This window comes from Dasypus novemcinctus, chromosome 12 (genome assembly GCF_030445035.2).
Source record: "Dasypus novemcinctus isolate mDasNov1 chromosome 12, mDasNov1.1.hap2, whole genome shotgun sequence".
NCBI classification, from domain to species: Eukaryota; Metazoa; Chordata; class Mammalia; order Cingulata; family Dasypodidae; genus Dasypus; species Dasypus novemcinctus.
The window spans coordinates 79635338-79649442 of record NC_080684.1 but is presented as its reverse complement, the minus strand read 5'-3'; the positions used below and the strand labels follow the sequence as shown (position 1 = coordinate 79649442).

At 38.7% G+C, this 14105-nt stretch overlaps 1 protein-coding gene across 4 annotated transcripts in view; it reads left to right on the top strand.

The window, feature by feature from the left end:
* The window catches only part of USP44 (ubiquitin specific peptidase 44), a 35354-nt gene extending 21386 nt beyond the window's left edge, over positions 1–13968 (top strand). For 3 of the 4 annotated variants that reach the window (XM_058308559.2, XM_004451518.4, XM_004451519.4), the window contains 2 exons: positions 11076–11281; positions 12253–13968. In XM_058308559.2, the coding sequence (XP_058164542.1) occupies positions 11076–11281; positions 12253–12452 (406 nt within the window). In that variant the 3' untranslated portion in view covers positions 12453–13968. Of the gene's footprint in view, positions 1–5227; positions 5275–11075; positions 11282–12252 lie in introns of all 4 variants that reach the window. The other variant, XR_011650285.1, reaches the window with a different exon arrangement.
* Positions 13969–14105: the final 137 nt, after the last annotated feature.

The following is a 14105-nucleotide window of genomic DNA, read 5'->3' as shown; positions in this document are numbered from 1 at the left end:
ATTTTCCCCAGTTTGTATAGTTTGAGGTATAGGCAATGATGAATTATTGTTACTTCTCCATTTTGGCCTGTGGGGCAACTGGAAATTTATCACATAATTATAATACCTTCATTGGTCCTGCTGTTCACTGTACCTGAGGCCACAACTTCAGTGTTGAATTGGCTTAGTCCATCATTATGAAGACTCATTTTCCAGGCAGAAAAGAATAGCTGGCTTGTTACAAGAGTCCCAATATAGTGTCTGTAGCAGTGAAAGCACATCCTGCCCTTCCTAAGAGCAGGAGGGGACTGATGTCACAGTCATTGAAGTGAGCATGAAGGACACCCATGGGTGATGTCCAGAAACTGCTGGTGAGCAACAGACAACTGGATCTGCTGGGCTAGGTACCACAAGGTCTGGTACTCATGATGTTCACCTTCCCAGTGGAGCCACTCTGCTGCTTCTTAGGTCTCAGTTGTATGGCTCTGGATCTTCATGAGGCATCTACCTCAAAAGTCCTGGAGAGTAATGTTAGAGGAGTGGGCGGGGCCATGATAGACAGTTACCTGTCACTGCTGGCAGGTGTTCTTCCACAGATCTCTCCCCCATAGAGGGTGGTGATTCACAACAATCCATTGTTTTTGTCTTTTAGTATTTGCTCCCCTGGATAGGGATGGCAGTCTTTTTTTTTTTTTTTTAAAGATTTATTTATTTATTTCTCTCTCCTTCCCCCCCACCCCAGTTGTCTGTTCTTTGTGTCTATTTTGCTGCGTGTTCTTCTTTGTCCGCTTATGTTGTCAGCTGCATGGGAATCTGTGTTTCTTTTTGTTGCATCATCTTGTGTGTCAGCTCTCCGTGTATGCAGCGCCATTCCTGGGCAGGCTAAACTTTCCTTCACACTGGGCGGCTCTCCTTATTGGGTGCACTCCTTGCACATGGGGCTCACCTACGTGGGGACACCCCAGCATGGCATGGCACTCCTTGCGCACATCAGCACTGTGCGTGGGCCAGCTCCACACAGGTCAAGGAGGCCCGGGGTGTGAACCGTGGACCTCCCATGTGGTAGACAGACGGCCTAATCACTGGGCAAGTCTGCTTCTCAAGGGATGGCAGTCTTTAGAGTAACCAGACACTATTGGGTTAAGCTTTTCACTCTTAGCAGGGCTTCCTATGCTGCATACAGTTGCTTTTTTTTATTGTACTTATTGCTTTTTCCCACAATTGTGACTAAAACCCAAGGGGTACTCAGTTAGAATGTTGCCTTTGCCACAAACCCCACCTAAGGCCAATATTGGTGGTGGCCTTATCCAATTCACAGGCTAAGTCAATATCCACCTTCTCCGCGCCCCCCCCTTTTCTTTTTCTTTTTCTTTTTTTTTTTATCACAGCCTGCTGGAGGTCCTCCTGCTCCCATGAAGGACCTTTCCTAATTAACACATCTCAGTGAGGGATAAAAGATTTTTGGTATTTCAACAATATTACAAATTCTATTAACATGAGAAAACATTGTACTTTATCACTTACAGCAGAGGGTATAATTTTGTCTTACCCAATCAAAGAACATTTAATAATTTGATAGAGCAGCAGGGACCTTGCATCCTGTCCCAATTGTTTGCCTATTCCAGGCCCTTAAAATACCATTGTCTCTGATGTTTTTCAGTAGGGTCACTGCCACAGGTTTCTTCTATGCAGCCAGATTATTTGCCACCAGGCCAGGGCAGATGGTTGGGCTATGCACACAGCCTTGGGGAAGCACTGCAAAAGTCCATTGTTGACTTTTCTATAGGTAGGAGAATGTGGGCTGGCTTGACTTGCCTAAGAAAATACTAAAGAAAGGCTTAACAAGTTTTAAAACAAAGTGATAGTGACACAGTTGGGTATTCATTTCTTGCAACAAACTAGCAATATTTGAGACTGCTGTATACTACAATGGTGTTACTTTTATTTATGATAAGAGATCTTTCTGTGACACATACTATTTGATACTAAAGCTTTTAAAACTTTATAGATAGACCCATCAAATCTTACTCAACTTTAACCACAGAAATTCCTTTTCCACAAACCTTCTGCACTTTCTGTATTCACTCACGTTTTGTCCTACACCCTACTCTTTCTTATTAACCAATCATTCTATTTTAGGACAAAATTATTTTCTGTTTCTTTAATCATTAAAAAACAGTCTATACATCCTATGTACGTAAGTTACCAAAATGGTTTTGGAAACTGTCTCCAATCCAAACCTCTTACAACACTAAACAGACTTGTTAAAATAACAATTCAGTTTGGTTATATGCAAATATAACTTTTCCTTATTTCAAATACCTAGTAGCATGCAATATTAGAAACAGTCTCTTAGAAACAAGTTGTCAGGGGAGGTTGGCTGCCAACAAGTTTTTCTGTTTTAAAATTACCTTTCGTTGTTATTATCAATTCAGTTTTTGTTCAATAATGACTTCCTGGAATTAGCCATTTAAACACCCCAATTTAAACAATGCTTCCACAAACTTCTTATAATTATTTATAACCATATGGACAATAATTATATTAATTTTAAGACAAATTTCACCCTTACAGAACACATTCCCTAACTTAAAGTTACTACAATACCTTTTACAACTTGCCATGTGCATTCAAGTTTTGTCCTGCATATTTCCATTTTGATTTTATAAAAACTAGCTATCTTCTTTTAGGACAAAACATACTTTTAACTTTTTTTTTTTTAAGAGACATCACATTTCAGGCAGCACTCCCACAAACTTTTTACCTTTTAAAATATTCATTTAAGTTTTACATCATTCATTTTATCCTGTGAAGAAAAATAAACTATTCATTTTAATTTGGGCAAGAACTATTCTTTATGAAGAGACTTATAGTAATTTCATTAATCAAGACTTACAATTTTTATTATTGTCGAGATCTTATTAACATTTAAAATTATGTATTAATATAAGCGCTTATTTAATGTTTGGTCATTTGAATAGAGCTCTTTTAAAAATTTTTATTTATATCACCATCCAGAGGTATCAAAATATATACTGACAATGAATAATCACAAAACCATTACAACATACACTAAAACAATTACCACACACACGCTGACATTGAACAAACAGATAAACACAAAACAATTACAACACATCAACAGAAACATAAAGCTTACAAATTTGACCCATAATTCTTACTCTCTTGGTATAGCTGTTTTTGAACCCTCCATTTCACATCTTAGATTTTACTGCTTTTAAGATCTCAATTGAAACCCATGTTGCCTGTAACATGCAAGCTTGTTCTTGGAAACACTTTTAGTAGTAATGAGCAACCAATTAGGATAACTTGAGCAGCATAAATGCAATTAAACTCTTATATAGCAGGTTATACAGACAATACACATTTTTTGGATTACTGCTTTTTAAGACTACACTGAGACTTGAAGTTCAGGAGTTAGCTATTGATTCAACACTGAAAATTTCTTTTAACACCCTGATAAAAAGTTTGTACTAATTTTATTAATTTGGTTGAATAGGCCCAATCAGAATCAGCATGGAAACAAAACAGAACACCAATGTTGCCATGTTTTCCTCCTTTTCCAGAGGTTTAATTCTGTTAGACCCCACTAGCCCACAGCCACATTATCGTTTAGGCAGCAAGGTGTTTGCACAGTTGCTGCCAGAATATTTTCCTTATCTTAGTCAACACTTTTAACAGAGTTTTCTTACAAGCATGATTTCACAAATAAGGGCCTTATTTAAAGCACTTTTGCCTGACAGGACATTGTATTTGTGAGTTAACCTTTTCTTGCACAAGTGGCTCAACATGACTTCCCTCCATTCTAGTCTACAAGATGCCCTGTTGTAAAGCTAACAACTTTGGTTGAGCATCTCCAGGCATAGGAGGGGGGGAGGTGTGAGCAGGGGGGAAAGTGACTTTCTAAAGTCAGTTAATGAAGGAGCTGAAGGCAAAACAACTTTAGATTTAGTATCAAAACAAATTTAGTAATAATCCAAGTGGGCCAAATAGTAACAGGGCGCAAAACACCTTGTACATATAAAAATTTTAACTTTTTCCTACTCTTTCCTAATCTCCTAATTCTAAATTTCCTATTGCTGGGAATATGAGCAATATTTTTCTATAATCTCTAAGAGTTCTAAAATGTGAGACTTGCTGGCCTCAGCTCCTCCTGCCTTGAGTTGTTTGAGGAGATAGACATATGGGCGATATTTTGTTGAACTATCTCTCTTTCCCATAGTAACCCTGCTAGCATACCTGAGAGTGTCCTTACTCACTGAGGACTTGGAAGGCTTTCTAAAACCACTCAGGGCTCTGTGCCATGACAACACCTTTAATTTAGCTTGAAGCTTTTCTTCCCTTCGGGTCCCTGTTCGGGCACCAGTTGCTGAGACCAGCTCAGCAGTAGGTCTGCATGAGGGAAGATAATGCAGAACTGAAGAAATAAAAAGACAGAAAGAAAGACACAAGAGAGGAAACAAAAATGCAACCAGGGGGCTTCCACAGCTTCTGAAACTGAGAGCCTCAACCCTAGTTTCTACATCGTATTTATTTGAAAGCTAATGAGCAGCTGTTTGCTACAGGAAGCAACTTGCAACATCTTTTACAATAGCAGGAAGCAACTGCAACATCCACAATAAGGTAACATTTACAATAACAGAAGCAATTGCAACATCATCTACAATAATAGGAAGCAACAAATAGGTAAGCCAGGTTCCCAGGACAGTTAGCTGATGTCTAAAACTTTCCCCAAAGCTCTCTAATGATTTGGGGATCCACATCTTTAAGTGTCAGTCCTTACGCCATGTCTTTAGAGAGAACTTCACAATCATCCTATTTACAAGTAGCACCACCCAACCCCCCAAATCATATTGTTTTTTTCTTAATGGCAAACACCACTCTCTGTAATTAAATAGTTTACTTGTTCTTCTCCCCCTACCAGTGTTAACAGAAGTTCATTAATGACAGAGATCCTGACTTTTTCATTCCTGTATTCCAAGGCCCAGAGCTGTGCTCAGCACAAAGTAGTTGCCCCCAAATATTTCCCAAGTGAATGAGTAGGGTGCATAAAGAGGAGGAGTGCCTTAGCTTTAAGGGAGCAACATAAACAGAGGTATGGAGGAAGAAATGGGGAATGGTACACAACAAAGGCTTTAGTGAAAAGTCAGGTAAGCCCTGCCATAGTGTATGAAGTCAAGTAACATGAAACAGGAAGATGAGTTAAATGGTTAATATTGTATTCCAGGGCACCAGTAACAGCCAGAGAAAGAGGAAAGATGAGATTCTGTAAAGGTAGTATTGAAATAACTTAAATTTTTGTTACTAGAGTTGGAACTTAATTGGCTACTAAAACTATTGAAGAATCCCCTCTTCAAAAACATATTCTGGCTGTCCCCCATCGTAAGTGCTACTGTAATCTAGCATTTGAAGCGCTTCTTAATTCAAACCTATTTGACTCTGTCTCTTTCCATCTTCTGCCTAAAACATTTTAACTCTTCATGCAATACTTATTTCTGATTCAAAGACTTTGTTTATAGTTATGCTTTTTTCCTTACTACATTTATCTTCCTCCTTTCTCTTCATCCATTCAAAAAGTTATATAATGACACAATTGACAATCTCCCGTGTTCACCTACTCCTCCCCAAACCCTCCCCCCAATTCCATGGACCATCTGACCCATCCTCCTGTTGAGAAAACTCTTTAGAAAATATGATAAGGAAGGGTTACTGGTTTAAGGTGTTTGATGGGGGATGTCTGGCACAGGGTGCACCTGGGGCAGGCTTCTATGGAGTGTGTGAGTGCTCATCTTGTCATAGTGTGTTATATCAGTGGGTGGAGACCCATACAATGAGTGGGAAGGTATTGTACCCCCATCCTGGGGAGGCCTAATGTTCTCAAACCGAGAGGAGGGTCTCTCTCGAAAGCATGGGTAGCTCCCAACTTGGGAGGACAGACTAGTGTGTCAAGCTCTCAGCATTGTTTAAGTATCTATGAATTTTGTCCTTCAAGCAGTGAAGCTTTGTTGTCACTGTGGGCCCTGAGAGGAGAGGGAGAGAGAAGTAGAATAGATGGAAGAAGAAGTAACTGGGGGGCAATGGAATTGTTCCATAAGATTATGCAACATGGATATAGGCCATGTTAAATTTCAGCAAAAATTTATAAAAGTGTAAAGTCTAAAATATAAACCATAATGTAAACCATAATGGAACCATGGTTGATAGCTGTGTTTTAATATCTGTATATCAGCTGTAGCAAATATAACATCCACATGTAAAAAGATCATTGCTGGGGAAGGGGGAAAGGGGTTTGATATTGGGTATATGGGAGTTCCCTTTATTGTATATGTGTCTTTACTGTGATCTAAAACTTTTTTGAAAGCATAATAAAAAATTTTTTTAAGTTTTTAGACACTGAGGAAGGAATGAAAGAGGTTGTCTTGCCACTGTACATACAGGGCAACACCTACCTATTACAGTGATGAAAGGCATAATGTCAAAAAGAAAGTTTTATATTTCTCATTTTTTAATACCCCAATTTATTTTTACTTTAGTTTTTCTAAATTATTATGTATTCAATTCTAATCTTTAAACCTTAATATTTCATTTTCCTACAAATTGAATTTGGCAATATATTAGGCTTCATTTTTGAAGAAGTTTTGGATCACAGAGGGATTCACCTATGGCAGGAGAGGAGCACTGGTGTTGGGTGTCATTGATGCATGAGTGAGAGGGAGTTCTCCAGGGCATACATATAGGGTATACATATATGTTCAGATATTTGTCGGGTATTATCATAGTGGGTAGAGTTACACACAACAACTGAGTGCTGAGTTTCTGTTCCAGGGAATTCTGTCACATTCCCCAATGGAGCAGCAGCAATCTCCCAAGTGCAAGGGTAAAGGATGGTCCATTGATGGGCCTTTGATACTGATGACAGTGCTTATGAACCTGTGTTCCTGAAATAAGAACTAGGCCTAGACCTGCAGTGTGCCTAAGAGTTACCTCCTGAGAGCCTCCATGTTGCTCAAATGTGGCCAGTCTCGAAGCCAAACTCAGCATGTAAATGCATTCCCTTCCCCCCGGCGTGGGACATGACTCCTGGGGATGAGCCTCCCTGGCATCTAGGGATTACTACCAATTACCAGCTGGTGATGCAACTAGAAAGAGACCTTGAATAAAAGGGGGAAATGGTAAAGACAAATGAGTTTATCTGGCTAAGACTTCAAAATGAGTTGGTAGGTCATCAGAGGGGCCGCGCTTATGCCTGTCTCAGCAGGATCCCAGAGATAGCCAAAGTAGATACAACCCCAGGTAGTGGTGTTCCTGAGGGCTACGGAGACACCCAGGTTCTACAGTCATGGCACATGGCTCTGCAGTTCAGCGCCTTGCCAGTTGCCCTACTTTGGAATTTGTGCTCCTGAGTGTGATGGAGTTGGACTCAGGTGTGCCCTCTCGACACATTCTTCTTCTGTCACTTCTACTGAACTTGTGGTTGGCGCTAGGGTTGGTGTATGCTCAGAAGACTTGAATCTTTGGACTGTTCATATGCCAGCTGGGCCCTGAGCCTCAGCAGAGTTGTAACACTTACTCTCTGGTTCATTGGACTTACCCAGTAAGGTCAGCTAACAGGGAGGTGAGGATGGTCAACCACCACACCAGGGAACTGAGAAAGTCTACAACTGCAAGCAGGAGAATCCCATCCATCAGCCATGTGTGATCTAAGCCTCCTCTTGATTTAGAGGTGGAGTGGACATCGCCATCCCAGGGGCTGCAGGATGGGGGAATAAAATATGGATTACAGTGAATTTACTGGTGTTCTACTATAGAGCTATTGTGACTCTAGCAATGGAAGAAATTGTATCATTGATGTGGAGACAGTGGCCATGGGAGTTGCAGAGGGCAGGGAGAGGGAAGAAGAGGTGTGATATGGGGGCATTTTGGGGACTTAGAGTTGTCCTGAATGATATTACAGGGACATATGCAGGACATTATGTATCCTGCCATAACCCACTGAATGAACTGGGGGAGAGTGTAAACTACAATGTAAACTATAATCCATGTGGTGTAGCAGTGCTCCAAAATCTATTCATCAAATGCAATGAATGTGCCACATTGATGAAAGAGGTTGTTGATGTGAGAGGAGTGGGGGTGGGATGGGAGTGGGGTATGGGAACCTTATTTTTTTAATGTAACATTTTGTGTGATCTATGTATCTTTAAAAAAACAATAAATAAATTTTTGAAAAAGTTATATAAAAGTTAAATCTCAATTTTTAAAGCATATATATATTTTTTTAGTGGGAAAGGAGTCTTTTTCTTCAAGTATGTATTAAAAGTAATTTTAAAGTGGCTTTGTAGGGAAGCGGATGTGGCTCAACTGATAGAGCATGTGCCTACATATAGGAAGCCCAGGGTTCAATACCCAGGCCTCCTGGCCCATGTAGTCAGCTGGCCCATGCACAGTGCTGCCGTATGCAAGAAGTGCCATGCCACAGAGGGGTGCCCCCCACGTAGGTGTGTCCCACGTGCAAGGAGAGCCACCCCACGCCAAGAAAGGGCAGCCTACCCAGGAGTGACGCTGCACACACACACAACTGACACAGCAAGATAACAAAAAAAAAGACACAGATTCCCAGTGCCACCTGACAAGAATGCAAATGGACACATAGTGAATGGACACAGAGAGCAGACAAGGGCGGGGCGGGGGAAGGAGAGAAATAAGTAAAATCTTAAAGATAATAAAGTGGCTTTGTAGAGAAAAACTCTTATTCGTATAGCTTACCACTAACCTTGTAAAAATTAAGTATGTTAACTAATTAAAAAACTGTTATAATTACTACCCCCCCATGGCTACTACTACCTTGTCTGTTTACTCTTTGTTTTTGCTCATTGTTTTTAAAGACCACACATTGTATGATGATTCCATTTGTTCCTCCCCACCCCCAGCTGTTTTTGCTGTCAGTGTCCATTCATTGTGTGATGTTCTGTGTCTGTTTCTTTTTGTCTTCTCGTTTTCTCGTCTAGGCTTCACTAGGATTTGAACCTGGGGACCTCCAATGTGGGAGACAGGACCTTGTTGCTTGCACCATCTCAGTTCCTGGTTTCTGTTGCATCTCACCTTGACTCTCCCCTGCATCTCTCTTTTGTTCTGTCATCATCTTCCTGTGTCGCTCGTCACATAAACTTGGCACCTGGGTCCTCCCATATGGTAGACAGAAGCTCAATCACTTGAGACACGTCGGCTTCCCTCATTTGTTTTTGCTTGTTGTCTGGTTCTTCTTTAGGAGGCATCAGGAACCAAACACGGGACCTCCCGTGTGGAAGGCGGGTGCTCAACTGCTTGAGCCACATCTATTCCCATCTCGTTTTTGGTTTTGCTCACTGTCTTTGCTTATTCTCTGCTTGTTGTTGTTTTTTGCTTGATGTCTGGCTTGTTGTCTGTTCGTTGTTTGTCGTCTTTAGGAGGCACAAGGAACTGAACCTGGGACCTCCCGTGTGGGAGGTGAGTGATCCACATCTGCTTCCTATAATTACTTGTACTGTTAATAAGCAACAAAACCCAAGAAATGTATTTGTAAATAAAGTCTCATACCTTGTAGGTAATATTATAAAAGAAAATACCAGTACTGTACTTCAGTAAACTAAACTTCAGGCAACTAAAAAAATAAACCAAAATATAAAATAAATTTGAAATATTATATGTACAGATAATTCAAATAGAAAAGCAAATGATTATACAGTGGAATGAATTAACAAGTAGCTACATACATGTAGAAAAAGATTTCATTAAAACTGGACAAAAAGCACCCAGCAAAATACTAAATTTGAAAGTAATATGTTTCATACAATATCAATATAGAGCAAGTAGAAAAATGACTTTAATAGTCATGTATCTTTTACTTTTTGAATCAGCTTCACTAGGAATAAATTTAGTTACAGAATTTTAGAGAAACAATCCAAGTTTTACTATTTGATCACTTGTGTGGTCTTGAACTGATTATAGTTAAGAAAATTACTGATTGGATGTGAACTTTTTATCCTTTCAGTGATGGTTTTGGGTTGTTATGGCTTCTACCAGAGGTAGGGAGAGGAAAGGGGGCACTGTGGGGTAGGCTCTTTGGTGTCATTGTCATCTTATGGTTTACTACTTTGAATGTAAATGTCAGAACTTCTTGGTTAACGTTTTCTTAATCTTTCATGTATGTGTGTTTATGTATACATGTATGTTCAGTCTTAACCTATATACATTTAAAGATTTTTATTGATTAGTGAATATATTTTTTAAAATATAAAATAAAGCAGGGTGGGAAGTAGCTGGTGGCTCAATCACTTGGGCTCGCGTCTACCATAGGGGAGGCCCTGGGTTCGCTTCCCGGGGCCTCTTTGTGAAGGCAGGCTCACCCTCATGCTGCAGAGAGCAGCCCAGCCCCCAGACACTGGGAGTACCGCCCGGCCGCAAGCACCACAGAGAGCCGACTCAGCAAGGTGACACAACAAAAAAAGGAGACAAGCAAACACACAGAAGAGTGTGCAGCGAATGGACATAGAGAGCAGACAAGCCGCAAGGGGGTAGGAGAAATAAATACCAACACAGAAGAATGCAGAGTGAAAGGATGCAGACAGCACGCAAAAAGCCACAAAGTGTGTACGTGTGTGTGGGGGGTGTAAAAATAAATAAGGTAATGTATATACAGATTTCAAGATAGCAATCACCTCTAGGGAAAAGGAAAAATGAGATTGGGGAGGTGCACTCAGGAACCTTTGAAGAACTGTAAGAAACCAAACATTTCTAAAACGATAGAAGCTCCCTGTGTGTTCTTCCAATCCTGTTCTCTTCCCCTCTCCTCAGGTAACCAATATTATGAATTTTGGGTATATTATCATCTCATTCCTTTTTTGTCATTATTGTATGTCCATCCCTTCACATAAAATAATGGGTACTCAACTTATCCATCAATATCTATTTTTATATTTACCCTGTTATATATATATGGCACTTTGTATTTTATGTTCTCTGGGCTATTCTATTATTAAGACTGTCTACACCTAGTATGTGTTCATTTTGTTGATAATTTTACCCTGGCTTGTTCACAGATGGTCAGGACGTAATAATCGAGAGAAGATTGGTGTTCATGTTGGCTTTGAGGAAATCTTAACTATGGAGCCCTATTGCTGCAGGGAGTCCTTGAAATCTCTCAGACCAGAATGCTTTATCTATGACTTATCTGCTGTAGTAATGCACCATGGGAAAGGATTTGGCTCAGGACACTACACTGCCTACTGCTATAATTCTGAAGGAGGTAAAGATGGAGAAAAGTATTTCATCTTGGGTTAGACTTGTTAGTTGGAGTTCAGGCTTTAGCAATTTCTAAAATCATCACTAAATTATCTTAAGCAAAGCACTTGACCGCTTGTTTTATTTCTAGAATGTCTGCTTCTACCATGCTGTTCTTAAAAAAATGGAAGTTCATGCAGGAAAAAAAGGGATATTTTCTGTGGGTTCACATACAGTAGTTTTGATTACCAGCCTGTACTGGTTGGGATAGGAAAAAAGAATAAGGTTAAATAAAAATCAGAGAGAAAGAGGTATATTTCCTTAAATGCACACTACCAAGAGCAGTTCCTTTGCTTATTGGTTTATTTGTTAATTTTGTTAAAGAATGAGTCATGGAATGAGCTTGGGGATCGCAAATATTTGGAACACACTTGGAGTTCAAGTTTTAACATAGGAAACTCATTTATCACCTCCGTTGACCCTTCTAAGAAAGCCTTTACAGTAGCAAAGGTGATTGGATTGAGGTTTTGCTTTTTATCTCCCCTCTCTCCATCTTCTATTGAAGAATGAACAAACACTGCTCCCTCTTTCCCACCCCTCCCCCCACGAAACAAATGGAAGAGACATGTGGACAAAAAGCCCAGATCTGTAAAAGGAGTAATTCGCCTCTGAACTGCCAAGAGTTGTACACTACTTACTTTACAGTATGATTAGTAAAGTATTAATTGGTAGGATTATACTGGGAATTAGAGTGCCAGGTGAATAAATTGGTCAGACGCTCTAACTTCAAACTACTTCTGGGATAAAGGTGATATTTCCAGAGTAGCATACTGCCCAAGCTATATTTCTCATTTCAAGAAAGAAAATGGAAATGCCTAGAAAAATTATTTTCCCCTTAAAAGCTTAACTCTCATTGAAACTGTAACATTTTCTTAAATCTTTTTTAATATATACTATTATATAAATATTAAGGTATATTTTTATGCTTTACTCTAGGGTTCTGGGTACACTGCAATGATTCCAAGCTAAGCATGTGCACTATGGATGAAGTATGCAAGGCCCAAGCTTATATCTTGTTTTATACCCAGCGAGTTACTGAAAATGGACATTCTAAACTCTTGCCTCCAGAGCTCCTGCCTGGTAGCCAACATCCCAATGAAGAAGCTGATACCTCGTCTAATGAAATATTTAGCTGATACAAAGACAGTGGGGCTTTCTTCTTGTGATTTGTATATATACTTTTTAAAAGGGCTGACTTACAATTTTGAGCTTCACTGTTTTATTTTTTACTTATGAATCAATGCACACTGTTTATATATTTTGTTTCTAGCTACAACAAAACTTTTTTACAGAGACAAAGTATAAATACATGTCTAGCAACAACAGGTAACTAAACTTTTTACAAAGTACTTGGAAGTTTTAAACTTTAAGTGTTTACCTCAATCTGGTATTACCCCTTTTTTTATTTTGATGTCTTATTTGGCTCAGATCATGATTTCGTGCAGTCTTCTACCAAAGAAGTTCATATTGCATCATTTTTATACATTTGTTATTTATCTTTTGTAACTGTTTTCTATACAAATTCTTATTAGATGTGAAAATTAGACACTTCACTAATCTGGTCTTACCAAAAAAAAAAAGCATTTCTTTCAGACCATTTGCAAATTGAAGCTACCTTTGTCCTGTGAAGGGAGATTGAACTACTACATTCAAAGTAAACTATCAAGGTATCACCTAAATACTTATCAATCATATTAATATTCCTGAGGCTTTTGTATTTTAGGGCTCAGAATAGACATTACTTTAATGGAACTTCATTTTTTTTAAATGTATTAAGTTTTAATAATTGTTCTTTATTAGTCATAGTGAAACTATATCTAAATGAAAATGGCAGCTTTATAAATAGTATATTTAAGTGAACTTTGGTACTATGGACACAAAAAAATGATGGCTGGGACTTTTTCTAGTAAATTTGAATTTAGCAGTATATTATGATGTCATACACATACAGTATTTAAATTGGTTATGAATTCATTTTATACATTTGATAAGATCTCTTTTCAAGAAGCTCTGAGATTTTTAGTTCAAAGGAATAAAAGTCTTTAAAATCTGGATTCACTTGCTAGGATTATATGAATACTAGGAAGGGTGAACCTCTTAGATATTCAAACACTAGGCCTCAACATTTTAAGACATCAAGATGATCTAAACTTGCATTTTATTAAAAGTATTTTATGAGACTCTTTGCTCTTCCTTCATAATCCTACCAGATCTCTCTACAGTCACACTGCTGCTAAATCTTATTCAGAAAGGGAGGAATCCTCTCATGTCTGCAGATCAGCTCTGTAAGATCTTAGTTCAGTGTTAACCACTGGATGATGACCATTTATCCCTTTTTGAAATTGGTTTGTTTGCAGATTGAAATTTCAGTGAAAGAATATCTTAGAGAATATTAGTTTGCCACTAGTGATCATCTACAAATATAAACTCAAAAAGGACTTCTTGGTAAACTTTTCTTCAGTCACCTAAGGCAGCTGATACTGAAGTGCAATGAGAATTTATAACGGAATAGACAAATCATTTGTGCCAAAAATACAGTTTGAACATAAAATGGCTAGGGCTTAAAAGCGTTCATTTACTAAACACCTATGCAAGTTGTTACCTCAACTGTTACATAATTATACCTCATTAAAGATTTATGTGGACAAGAAACCTGAGTCTAGCCTTTTTTAATTTTAATAATTACTTTTTACTTAGCTTGTGAAAGTTAAAAAAATTTCCCTTAGCACTTAAATTTTAATGGTAGTTTTGTAAACTCTTGAAGCTATGTTGTTTGTATTGGTGGTTGC